Below are 13579 nucleotides of genomic sequence, written 5' to 3'. Positions count from 1 at the left end.
GATGCCCTTTTCTAAGAAACTAATTTTGGACCTACCTAAAAAGCAGCATGTTTTCTCTACTTCTGTGAAAGGTAAGACAGTGGGTTGGAGCGTAGGTCAGTGGTAGAATGTTCGACTAACACGTAGGAAGCCCTGGGTTCAATTTCCAAACGCTGCAAACAAAAACCAAACGAAAAAAGAAAAGGAAAGAGGGAAGGAAGGTAGGGAAATGGAAGAAAAGGAGAAGGAAAGGAAGTGAAGGGGGAAGGAAGGGGAAAAGAACCATTCTTCTTCTTTTTTTTTAAACTCCACTCAACCTTTCAGAAAACACCTGACTGTGGGAGGAGGAAGCCCCAGAGAACCGAGCGCCTTACACTCAAACATCCTGCTAAAATTAAAGGGCTGCTCCAAGTGCCAAAGTAAATATTTGTGCAAAAGATCCCACTGCCAGGTGCGATCTTAAGACAGCCTCAGTTTATAGTGTTCAACTCTAAAATACAAGTCTTTCCCATTGTGAAACCCAGGAGGGAAGTTAGCATCAGAAAATACATCTCAGAAAAAGAACCGGGTATTTTGCTGGCAATTTGCTTCTTGTTTCATAACTTAGACCAGGTTAAGTGCTTGTTAAATATTCACATTAATTTCAGAGAAGAAACATTCACGTCTGTTCTGCACAGGTGCAAGATGTCTTCTGCTGGCCCCCTTCTGCGGTAGTCTCTGTCCACACAGTGCTGCCCGCTCTGGGTCCCATTACACCTTCAGGGTAGGCTGCAGAATTCCTTTCTCAATAAGATGGGTCTTCAGAGTTTTGTATATATTCAGCTGCTGCTCTGGTTGAAGCACCAACAACTGCTGCAGCACTTTGCTGGGATTTGGACCCCTGACGATAAGACAGACAGGACAACAGGGCTCAGTGAAGCACATGGCTCATGTGAATCAGTCTGGGCGACAAAGGGTGGGTGGGACCAACGCAACAGCGATACCTGACAGACATATAACTTTGACCCCTCTGTCCATCATCTTGACAATAAAAAATAATAATCATATAAAATAGAATGCAACGACAACCTTTGCAGAAATGGAACAGCTCTTGATAAGCTCTTAGTGTTAAGGGTGAATCCAAGAAACCAGAACTAGTTTGGACAGCCCACACATGAAACACACACACACACACACACACACACTCAAACACAAAAAAAAACAACACTGGCCATGTTAGAAGTGTGTAAATCTACATGCTACAAAAATGCCCCACAGAGCAGCCTGTGTTAAAAGGTTATGGCAAAAATCGAATCTTAAAACTGGACAAGACACAAAAAGAAAACATTCTCTAAGGCAAGAAGCCTAACAGAGATTAAATGAAAAAGAGGGCATGAAAATATAGCTACAATGTTTTAGCTTCAAAAAATTTCAGATGGTGGAAGATACTTTGTTAAGGAACTATCCCTAGGGAACGGTGAATGTTCATTCAAAGAGAACACAAAAGTCCTAAGTATAGCACCGAAGTCCCCCAGGACTGTATAATAATAGATGCCAGGGCTTTGGTTCAGAGAAAATCTTAAGTAAATCCAAATACGGCAAACAGAATGACAGCCTTATCTGCTTAGTCTGAAAGGAGGAAGCCCTGCCCTCCTCCCAGTCGCACATGGGGAAGTAACAAGTCCAGGTGAATTCAAGTGATTGCCGGGGCAGTGGCCATACCCTCCTCTGCGCAGACCTCACCTCAGGAGCCCGAGCAACTCCTCCCTCCAGTAATCATGGCTTCCTGGATCTTCTTAGTCTCTGCTCCCACCCTCTGGCTGCAGCACTGGCCACAGTGTGTACAGTCAGGGTAGGATTGCAGGCCTTGTCACCTTCCCTCCCCAAGGCACTACCGTTGTGTGACGACACTTCCCTGTCACCCAGACTTGAGAACTCAGTGCATTTATAAACTGGAGATTACCTGTGTTTCTGTGTGTATACTTCTAAGACACAGTGTGACAAATTAAGAATGAACCTAATTTGAATCTTATGTATACTTATAGCTCTCTGCCTCTTCCACAGTCCTCTTGAACAGGAAAGGCAGAGCATGATTTCCCTTCTGTGGAAAGACAAAAATGAATTCCAGTGTGGGACTACCACGGCTCACCCTTCTAATCTTAGCTACTCAGGAGGCTGAGATAGAAGCCAGTCTGGGCAGGAAAGTTCATGAGACACTTAACTCCAATTCACCACCACCAACAACAACAACAATAAAAACTGGAAGTCAAACTGTGGCTCAAGTGGTAGAGCAAAAAAAACTGAGGGACAGTGACCAGGCCCTGAGTTCAAGCCCCAGTGTTAGCATGCATGCATGCACGCACGCACGCACGCACACACACACACACACACAAACTCAACTTATGGAAGAAAACAAGTAATATATGGGAGGGTACAAAATTCTTTAGAAGCCATTTATATAAGTACATTTATGGCTTCGACGGTTTAGTTACAGTATGTAACAGGTAATATACATTCCAACAGGGCTGGGATGTAGCTCAGTGGCAAAGCGCTTGCCTAGCAAGCGCAACGTCCTGGGTTCGATCCCCAGTACCAAAAAAGAAAAGACAAAAAAATATATATATACATTCCATCAATATAGACTACAATATAGGATTATTGTTGAGGATGAACAGAGGAGAGATTTGTCCTAAAAACCTTTAATAAAGTACACAATGGCTCAGTTTATCAACCCCCTGGGCCATCTTTCTGGCACATGACTCAGTCCATCTTCCTAAACCCTGTGGCCATCTGCCTTGCAAGTCCCAGTCCACTCAGGTTGAGTCAGGACTCAACTTGTCCAATTACATTTCTGCAAAAGACTCAGCAGCTTCGTAGCATAAACCCAAGGTAGGTGAGAAAAGAGGCTCTTCTAACAGGTCCAACTAAATGCAAAACTGTGTGCACAGGTGCTTCAGTACCCTGGCGGCACTTCTAATAGTGGGTCGCGGTAGAGTATCTGCTTTCAAACACGGACTGCAGTGCTCGGCATGACTTCTCTCCACTGAGAGAGGCAAGTTCTGTTTTTTGCTTATTCTTTTTTTTCCACAAAAGAATATAAACCAATTTCAGAAAAATACACATTTGGAAAGATTTAACCATTCATTACCCAACTATAGCAACAAGGAAATATGCAGCTGTGCAACTCTAAAATCGTAAGGATTGCCAAAGGTCATTAAAAAATAGGAATAAGCCAGCACTGATGGCTCACGACTATAATCCTAACTACTCATGAGGTTGAGATCTGAGGATGGTGTTCAAAGTCAGCCCAGGCAGGAAAGTCCGTGAGACTCTCATTTCCAATTAATCACCAGAAAACTGCAAATGGCACTGTGACTCAAGTGGTAGAGTGCTTGCCTTGAGCTGAAAAGCTCAGAGACAATGCCCAAGCTTGGAATTCAAGCCCCACAACTGTCCTAAAAAAAAAAGGAACAAACATATATTGTATGCTTGGTTGAAAACACACCATTAGAAATAAAGAGAAAAGGATGTTAAAAATCAAACATTGGTAGCTCATGCCTGTAATCCTAGCTACTCAAAAGGCTAAGGTCAAGGACGATGACAGTTCAAAGCTAGTGTAGACAGGAAAAAAATTCACAAAACTCCAACATTAGTAAAAGAAATTGGTTATGGTAGCACATACTAGTCATCCCAACTATAACAACAAGAAGATCAAAGTCCAAGCGCATATCCAAGGAATAAAAATCTTGAAAATAACTAGTGCATTAAAGGGTTGGAGGCATAGCTCAATTGTAAGTGCTTGCCTAGCAAATGTGAGGCCCTAAGTTCAAGCACTAGTATTGCTAAAAATAAAAATAGATAATGTTAAAAGACTAGACAAAATACTACTAGGAAAAAAAAGATACAACAAAGTAGGCATTAAGGCAAGTCAATAAACATGGTCATTTTATGACAAAGGATCAATTCAACACAAAAATATGATTAAATTGGTATTTAGCCAATACAAAATAAGCCTAAAATACACACTGAAAATTAACAGAAGTTAACAGAAGGATACATTTTTAATCACAGCAAGAGCAAGAGATTTTAATCAAGTTCTTTGGTTATTTTTTTCAAAGCCCTTTTAGTAACTGATAGCATAGCCAGACTATAAAAATAAAACAAAATAATCCAAACATTTAATTTTTCTGATACACATAATATTGTATCTAAAATGTGCAAAACACATGTGTTGCATATGAAGATGAAATATGAACAAGAGCACAAAGAAAGCTTCAAAAAAGAAATACTAATATCAAGAATGTGTTTTCCAACCACTGTGGCACTATGATGGCAAATATAAATAAACAAGAAAAAAATAGTTATTATTTGGAAATCAATCAATATACTTTGAAATAAACCCTTTGTCAAAAAATATTATTACTGGAAGTCAGAAAGTATTTGTAACTAAACAATAAAATATAAATACCACAACTTATAGGATGAGGATAAAATTGTAACAAAGAAGTTTATAGCCGTGGATGGGCTCTATGAGACAAGATGGTTGAAAATAATCTGGGCTTCAGCTCAAGAAGCTAGAAAAGGAATGGCAAATTGAACCTAAAAGCAGTTAAAGGAATGAGAAACAGTAGCAGATACCAATGAAAGTTAAACTGTATGCACACATAAAAAAAAAATTAACAAAGCTGATGCTTAGAAGATATTAATGAAAATAATTCACTCCTCCTAGGACTGTCCTCCATTCTCCCCCAAAATAATACATAAATTACTGTATTGTTATGAGTATATATTTAAAGTATACACTTGGGAATATATAAATAAGTTTCACTCTAGCACTCTGAGGGAGATCCATGTATGATTTCTGAGGCTTGGGGTGTCATTCCTTCTGAATGCTAGTACAGACCACAAAACAAACCACAAACACGTGGCTGCTGTGGTCAGCTTTTACACCCCAAACTGGCAGGTCCATAACAGTAAGGCTTAGCAACATAAGTAAGCTACATTATATAAAATAGCAACACCACTTACCACCCACCCGTGCCCCTCACGGGGGTAAACAAAGCCTCTTTCCCAGGCTTTTCTTACCTCTACACCACTTAGAACCACCTAACGAGCCCTACCTACTTACCCATTTTGGTTCCTCCACTCTCCAACCTCCCAACAAGAAGCTCAGATTTCTGGGAGCCTGGTTTGTTTTGTTCTTTGCTACATCGACACTTGGAATATGCTAGTGTGTCACAGGCATTCAAACAAGAATTCAGTAGACTGAACCTATTCGTAATCACTGCAATTACCACAGCTGAAAAGCTAAACCTCGTGTTTCCCTCCCTTCCCATATCGTTTACATTAACTGTGTCTTCAGCTTTGTCCCGTTAAGAAACATGGCATATACTATTTTGTAGCTTTAAGTTACTAAAATATATGCGAAATGATTATTTAACAATTCTTCTCCAAAGGCGAAACCATTTACTTTGGTATTGTCAAGTACGCTGACGGAAAATATTGACTTAGTAAAACTGATATCGATGGAAATGAGAACTCAAAGAAATAGTGTAATGCAAAGTTTTAAAAATATATATGTACCTTATGAAACTGGTGATGTACACGTGCACAAACGTTGCCATCAAATACTGACAGTCAAATCTGTCCATTATCCCACCATGCCCAGGAATGGTGTCTGCAAAATCCTATCGAAATAAACAAATGCGTTAACAAGCACGTAAAATTCTTATCTGTACGTATCTCGTCTGGCATGATGCATTCTATAAGAAAAATACTTCTGCTATCAAAGTTCTTTCACTAAGCACACATTTTTTAGAATATATCCAACACAAACTATTCAGTTAGGTCTAGCACTAAATTTTTCTCATTAATGAAATTTTTTCTAAGTAAAATTTCTATCAGCTTAGAAATCTAATTTCTTTCTAGTCTATCCTTTTACTTAGCTAGAAGCTATCTGGGATTTACTGTAGACAGACAGACAATGGACCCTAACTCATGCTTATTTCAACAGTTACTGCCCTAGAACGATCATTCTGCTATGATAAACTTTTCTTCTTCTTAAGTGTTGGGATGAAAGGAAAATTGCAAGTGCCTATCTAGTCTATTTAATGGCTAGATAAACAGGATGAATGGTAAGCATCTACAAACAGATTCACATAGATCATCCATTAGTGGAGTTTAGTGTTGACTAACTTTGATGGAACAACTGATGTGCAAAACCTATTGCAACTTACTACTTGCCCTTCCCAGAATCTGATAAGTCATAAGTGAGCTGGATGGACACAACAAAGGCTCTTCTTTATACCCTTTTGAGGGGAAAAACGCTAAACTTTAAAAAATGTATACCTGACGCCAGGCGCCAGTGGCGCATGGCTGCAATACTAGCTACTGAGGAGGCTAAGATCTGAGGATTGTGGTTCAAAGCCTGCCTGGGCAGGAAAGTCTGTGAGACTCTTTTGTTTGTTTTTGTCAGTCGTGGGGCTTGAACTCTGGGCCTGGCACTGTCCCTGAGCTCTTCGGCTCAAGTGATGCTGTGGCTCAAGTGGTAGAGCACTAGCCTTGAGCCGAAGAGCTCAGGGACAGTGCCAGGCCCAGAGTTCAAGCCCATGACTGACAAAAAAAAACCCAACTTCATACTTGGATGAACACGCATGAGAACAGTATTCCACGTGTCTACCAACATCAAGAGAACATGCCATTTCTATAAGAATATGACATGACCCTTAGAAGGTATGAAATTGGCACAACCAAAACCTAACACAAAAGAATATACTCAAACCAGCTAAACACATTTCTGTGAGGTTGAAAGAAATCACAGTGTAATTTTTTGCATATGGGTTTAATGGAGACTCATACTGAACCAAATTCCACGAAGATGCAGTCTCTATGTTCACTAATAATGCAGCACAATCTAAATACGCACCTTGATTTTGAAAGCTCTTTTGAATCCACTGGCAAAGAAGCCTCCGAAGGGGCCAATTAAAGATGCGAATGTTGAAAGAGCAACACTGTGTATCTGGAAGGGATACAAGCTCACTGTCTCCTACAGATGAGAAGAAGAAAAACAAGACAGATAGTGGAACAACTGTATTAAAGTTATATCTGAACATGTGCCTCATCTAGGAACCATAATATAAACAGTAAGTCAGAAATGACCCACAATTTTTTTGCTAATTTCACAATAATGGGAGAAAATTACACTTGTAGACCCTCTGTCCTGTCTTCTACTTAGCCAGCACTCTCCAACCCCATGCAAACAAAACATGGGCCAGTTGCGCAGTTATTCTCAAAGTGGTAAATGTTTTCTGGTTCATCTAAGATTTCTGCAACAGTATGTGACTGATTAGTTCCTACAAATGCTTTATTTTTACTAGTAGTACTTTGCTTTTATAATTATATAACAAATTTTGTACTACACACACACACACACACATATAATTTTTTTATGTGTATGCTGGGCCTGAGGCTTCAATTCAGGGCCTGGGTGCTATATCCTTGAGTTTCTTTGCTCAAGGCTAATCTTCTACCATTTGAGCCTCAATTCCACTTCCAGCTTTTGTGGTGCTTAAATGGAGATAAGAGTCACACAGACTTTCTTGCCTAGGCTGGCTTTGAACCCCGATCGTGAGATCTCAGCCTCCTGAGTAAGCTGGGTTTAGGCATGAGTCACCAGTGCCTGGTATGTGTATATAATTTTATTTAATTGAATATAAGGAAATACAGGAAAGTTGGCTTTTCATCTTAAAACTAAGTTTAAATGCTATAGAAACACAACAAAAATAAGTTTTTAAAAAATCTGTCAAGAGCCTGTAATCTCAACTCTTGAGAGTTTGTTGGGCACTCAGCAAAACCATGTCTCAAAAAAAACAAAAAACAACAAAGAAAACAGCAACAACAAAAATACTACCAAAATGAGCATAAGTGAGACAATTATAAATAACTATAGTCAAATTATTTTGCAAATTGATAGCTCTTGCTGTCCTTTAAATAACTACAACTTATAGATATCACAAATGTGTGGTCCAAGAAAAATGTTTGGTTTACCAACTTTTGGATCTACTCTCAAACAACAGTCTTTCCATGAATCCTAGATTGGAACCATGGAAATATTATAGCAGGTAACAGGGCAGGGGTATTGAAAAGCTTCTTGAAATCCTTGTGTTACTACTGAGAACTCAAGAAAAGAAATACACTATTGGTTAACCTGCTTCTATAAAAAGGTTAACCATCACAGTTTAATAAAAAGTTTGAGATACACATGTGTCTGCATGAAGACACAAACACGATCAGTAATTTGACTCCTGCTAATGACACCACAGTCCTGATGACATAATGCAGGTCAGCAGAGTTCTACCAGTGACATGCGAACATATTTAAAGGGTGTGAGACCTGACCTCAAAAATGGTTTAAATGGCAGCAAAAAATGTGCTTTTGGAAGAAAAATTAATTCTTAGAAGCTTCTATACTAATAGAAAAGAGGGCTTTTTCAATTGATGAATCTTAATTGTTAAACTGAGTCAATTCCAAACTTTTGCATGGTACTTATAAATTTATATGTTGAATTAAAACACTTTTGTACAACTACTTGAGAGATTTTTTTAAATTAAAAAACATGTAGGCAACAGTGACTTACACCTGTAACCCTTGCTACTCAGGAGGCTGAGATCTGAGGATTGTGGGTTTAAAGTCAGCCAATGCAGGAAAATCTACCTACAAGTAACCCCCAAAAAGCTAGAAGCGGAGCTGTGGCTCAAGTAAATGGAACAGCAAAAGAGCTCAGGGACAGTGCCCAGGTGCTGATTTCAAGCTCCAGAACCAGTGTATATGCATGTGCACACACACACACACACACACACACAAACACACACACACATATACACACATGCATGCACACACGCATGTACACACATACACAAAATTTCCAGCTTGTAAGTTGAGCCAAATTTATACTAGTAACATGTAAAACTCATTCTAACCATTTGGTTTGTAAAAAACCTACTGGGATTTTTAAAAAATACTTTAAAAATAAATATAAAATTAACACCATTTAAATTATTAAGTAAACATACACCTTGTATATAAATGATGTGTAATAAACATTTTATGCTTCAGAAATAAATCACAAGGGATAAGGTATATTATCCCTGATAACCAAACAGGAAAGCCACTTTTATACTATGAAGTTAAAAGTGCTACAGAAATTGTTTCCTCTGTTAAAACAAATCTGACTTTTCAAGGAAACTTAGTGTTTGGATGAAGCATCCCCAGATGTGTGTTCATTCTTACCCTTCTCAACACTGCCTTTAGGAAGGGAGGAAGAGAGTAACTCTGAAGCTGGAAAAGTTCGGAGGGCTCACATTCTGTAACAAAAGAGTTGACATCGCTTCTGTATTCCACTGGGCAGACAAAGTACTGGTATTTGGATAACATATAGGCAGCCTGAAGAACAAAGCAGGTGTTTGTGAAACATTACCCAAACACAGATGAGTGTGTGTGAGAAAGCCCAGACGTGCAACACTAAAATTTCTATAAACAGTCCACTATACATTTGTAAAATTAGAAGGGTAACATTTGTCCACTGAACAACTTGAAAAACCTTTAGAAAGCAAAAGAGTTTTTGAAAGCAATGAGAACTCCATGGAACCACAAAGTGGGAGGGGGAAAAGGCTGATTTAACCATTTAGAAAAAGCATTATGGCAAGATCTTATTTGCCACCCCACCCCTGTTGTTGTTTTCATGGGGCTTCAACTCAGAGCCTGAGAACTGTCCCTGAGCTTTTTCACTCAAGGCTAGTGCTCACTCTACCACTTTGAGCCACAGTGCCACTTCTGGTTTTCTAGTGGTTAGTTGGAGATAAGGGTGTCATTACTTTCCTGCCCAAGCTGGCTTCAAAGTATGATCCTCAGATCTCAGTCTCCTGTGTAGTTAAGCATTACAGGTATGAACTGTCCATGCCCAGCCAAGATCTTAAAGTACACATAACTAAATCTTAACAAGTTAAGAAGCTATGAAGAGTCAAGGACTGAATTGTGAAAGTACTTAATGTTTTATTTTTACTTTTTAATGTTTAAATATTGGCCTAAGATTGGATCCTTGCTCACTATTACATTTACCAATTATCATCTAATCAATACTGTATTTCAGAACTTTATTTTTTAAATCAAATTTCATTTGGCACTTTCAATCAGAATAAATTAAGTTTATAAATTATTGGTGGTTGGGCTGGGAAGGTAGCTCAGTGGTAGAACGCTTGCCTTGCATGCATGAGGCCCTGGGTTCAATTCCTCAGCACCACATAAGCAAAAAAAAAAAAAAAGCTGGAAGTGGCGCTGTGGCTCAAGTGGTAGAGTACTAGCCTTGAGCTGAAGAGCTGAGGGACAGCGCCTGGCCCAGAGTTCAGGCCCCATAACTGGAACCCCCCCCAAAAATAAATTATTGGTGGTTATGGTGTTCCCCCATCTAGAACAACAGCACATTACCATGTATTTGTATATTTACCCTCTCTCAAAGCTTCATGTATAGTTACTATAGTGTTTTGATATAATATTGTACATAAACATCACCAGACATCTTTTAATAAAAACCTAAATTCTACAATCTTTTTTTTAAATTTTTTATTTTTTGGGTCCGGTCGTGGGGCCTGAACTCTGGGCCTGAGCGCTGTCCCTCAGCTCTTCAGCTCAAAGCTAGCGCTCTACCACTTGAGCCACAGCGCCACTTACAGCTTTTTTCTTTTTGCTTATGTGGTGCTGAGGAATCGAACCCAAGGCCTCATACATTCAAGGCAAGCATTCTACCACTGAGCCACCTTCCCAGCCCCAAATTCTACAATCTTAAACTAATTTTTAAACAAAAAGAATACCCATTATCTAAGTGTTAAAAGTTAACCTTAGGTGGGCCACTGGTGGCTCATGCCTGTAATCCTAGCTACTCAGCAGACTGAGATCTGAGGATCCCAGTTAGAAGCCAGCCTGGGCAAGAATGTCTGTGAGACCCTTATCTTCTCTAAACTACCAAAGAAGCTAGAAATGGAACTGTGGCTCGAGTGGTAGATTGCTAGCAGGGACAGCACCCAAGCCTAGAGTTCAGCACCCAAGCCTAGAGTTCAGGCCCCACGACCAGCACACATACACAAAAAAAGTTAACATTAATATCTACTTAGAATTAACTTGTCCCTCAAGTTGGTCTCACAAGCAGGAACTACCAAGTGAGCCAAGTAACCACAGTGTTAAGAAATCAGAGCTCTTCAACATCATCTGCATATCTGCTAGGACTGAAAGACACTCCTTCCTGGAGCAGTATGAACCCCACAGGGCTAAGCAGCTTTTGAAAACTATCAAAACTCAGCAGCACAATGGTGAATCTCATCACCCTGGGGTAAGGTGAAGACATAAATTTTGTTAAGTTCCCAATTTGTTCTAATATGTAGCCAGGATGAAAACTATTGGGGTACAAAATGTGCTCTGTTTAGGTTTAAATAAGAACCGTAGAATTTTAAGGTTTGACTTCTTTGAAGATTCAAAGTCGACTCAGAACAATTTTTCAAAATATAGAGTTCATAGTAAAACTCACAATGAATCCAAACACGACAGTAGAAAAGAAACCACCAATGAATCCTTCCCACGTTTTTTTAGGAGACAACTAGAAAGATCAAATAAATAAAGAAGAGTTATTCACTTAAAAAAAACACATATTCCATATGCAAACACTGCTCAAGGTGTCCGCTCAATACCTTCTATAGCTCTCCTTGTTTTTCTTATAACTGTCTGAATTATTTTCCCTTCATCCCATGATCCTTATCTATCTTAACTAGCATCTAGAATTTCTAACATGTGGAATCTGCTATGAATATTTGTTTCTGTGAAGTAATTTGCTTTTTTCCTATCAAAGAGCCATCAACTCTATGTTGAGAAAATCATCCCATAATTTTTGTGGTTCTCTGGGAAAAGTACAATTCCAAGGGTGTGAGACTAGTGTTAACCTACTAACCAAAATTTGAATACAATAAAACACAGACATCATAGAATACCATCTACCTTTATGTTTTCTCCTCCCTTGCTTCCTTGTCTTCCTTCCCTTTCTCCCTTCTTTTTCTTGGTGGGAATGTGGCTAGTTGTGTGGGGGAAAGGGAACACAGGATCTCAGTATGTATGAAGCTCAGGCTGGCCTAGAACTTGTGATCTGCCTCAGCAAGTTGCCACCATGCCTAGCTCAGGTTTTCATACATTTCTACTGTACTATCTATACAAGAAATCTTTTTTCTCAATGAAATACTCCACAGCCTGAAATTCAAGTATTTACAAATTCTCCTTGCCCTTCCTCTCCTCTCCCTAGCCTCTTCCTCCCACTTTTTGTTTTTTAACAATCTATGTCTGTCTACAAAAAGAAAAGAACTTGTTGTGCTTATAATAATGGATAGTGTTTGCTTCGCCACTGGGCTATTGTTTCCAGGTCAATGGGGCATTCAGGGAGAGAAGGGTGGAGAAATCTGGAACCTGGTGATGCAGGGACAAGAGGAGGTAGGAATGGACTGTACTGATTGCCCCAAACAACCGTATTAGATAAGAAAGGACTGAGATGTGTGCGATGATTTAGTCATCTAGAGATCACAGATGATCTTTGGAATAGCAGCGACAGAAGCTGAACATTGGAAAGAAGTACATGAGAAGTGGGTATAAGCCAAGATACCTAAGCTCTCTGTATGCCCATTGTCCTGATGTTCATAACTCCTCAAACCAACACAGTTGGCAGCCATGGTACCTTTTCAAGGTCTCTAACAGGCCTTTCTTAGGAAAGGAACATAATATCATGAGCTATGAATGGACTCAAATTCAAGATTAAAACTGACTTTATCAAATCAAGGTGACTCACCTCATATTATGAGTTAATTACTCAATCATCTAGGTTTATTATACAACTAATCCAGATTGGCAAAAATAACTAGAAGGCAAAGTTCAAAATCAGATTCTTCTCTGTCTCTAGCAGTCTTTCTGAAGTAATTCTTAAGCCAAAAGCTTGGCCTGCACAGACTCTTGGAATATTTGTTCTTTTGATACAGCAGCTTTAGACATATTTCAAAGGTACATACCAGCCTGCAGTATCCATGCAGCTCAGCCTGATGCTGAGTTTGCATTCTCACAGGGAAAAGGGTTGACCAAGGTTTTCTGAAGGACAGGGAGTCCCTGCATTCCTCACTCCAGGAATATTTCTCCAGGAACCTTCACTCACTCTGAACAAACGGCATGATAATTCTAAACAATGGCCTTAAATCCCTCCAAAGCAGTCTCTGAATGAGAACATCAAAGTAATTAAGTAACTGGGCTGGGAACTTTGTTCCAGTTGCCAAGGACCTGCCTAGTAAGTTTGAGACCCTGAGTTCAAATCCCACTTATGTAAAAAAACAATATATATATGAGAACACTATTGAAGAATTTTCTGTGAAGTTAGTGACTCCTGTCTGAAGTCCCAATGTGAAAGCAAGGTTTCTTTAAAGAAATTAGTTCTAGCAAAAGGTTTGATTTCCATTTGTTTCTTCTCCCAAATAAGAACTGTGTAACTAGATTCCATCTGTTCTGGTAAAATCACCTTGCTTATCTCTTCATCTCCACTACCCATGAG

At 39.3% G+C, this 13579-nt stretch overlaps 1 protein-coding gene across 1 annotated transcript in view; it reads right to left on the bottom strand.

The window, feature by feature from the left end:
- Window positions 1-250: 250 nt before the first annotated feature.
- Cds1 (CDP-diacylglycerol synthase (phosphatidate cytidylyltransferase) 1) overlaps window positions 251-13579 on the bottom strand; it is a 63038-nt gene continuing 49709 nt past the window's right edge. Inside the window, exons 9-13 of the mRNA XM_013020111.1 lie at window positions 11534-11602; window positions 9247-9399; window positions 6884-7003; window positions 5542-5645; window positions 251-859 (exon numbers count right to left, since the gene is read on the bottom strand). Of these exons, the coding sequence (XP_012875565.1) occupies window positions 730-859; window positions 5542-5645; window positions 6884-7003; window positions 9247-9399; window positions 11534-11602 (576 nt within the window). The 3' untranslated portion in view covers window positions 251-729. The remainder of the gene's footprint in view (window positions 860-5541; window positions 5646-6883; window positions 7004-9246; window positions 9400-11533; window positions 11603-13579) is intronic.

This window comes from Dipodomys ordii, unplaced genomic scaffold (assembly GCF_000151885.1).
Source record: "Dipodomys ordii isolate 6190 unplaced genomic scaffold, Dord_2.0 Scaffold49, whole genome shotgun sequence".
Classification (NCBI taxonomy): domain Eukaryota; kingdom Metazoa; phylum Chordata; class Mammalia; order Rodentia; family Heteromyidae; genus Dipodomys; species Dipodomys ordii.
The sequence above is the reverse complement of the archived record's forward strand: the minus strand, read 5'-3'. Positions and strand labels throughout refer to the sequence as shown.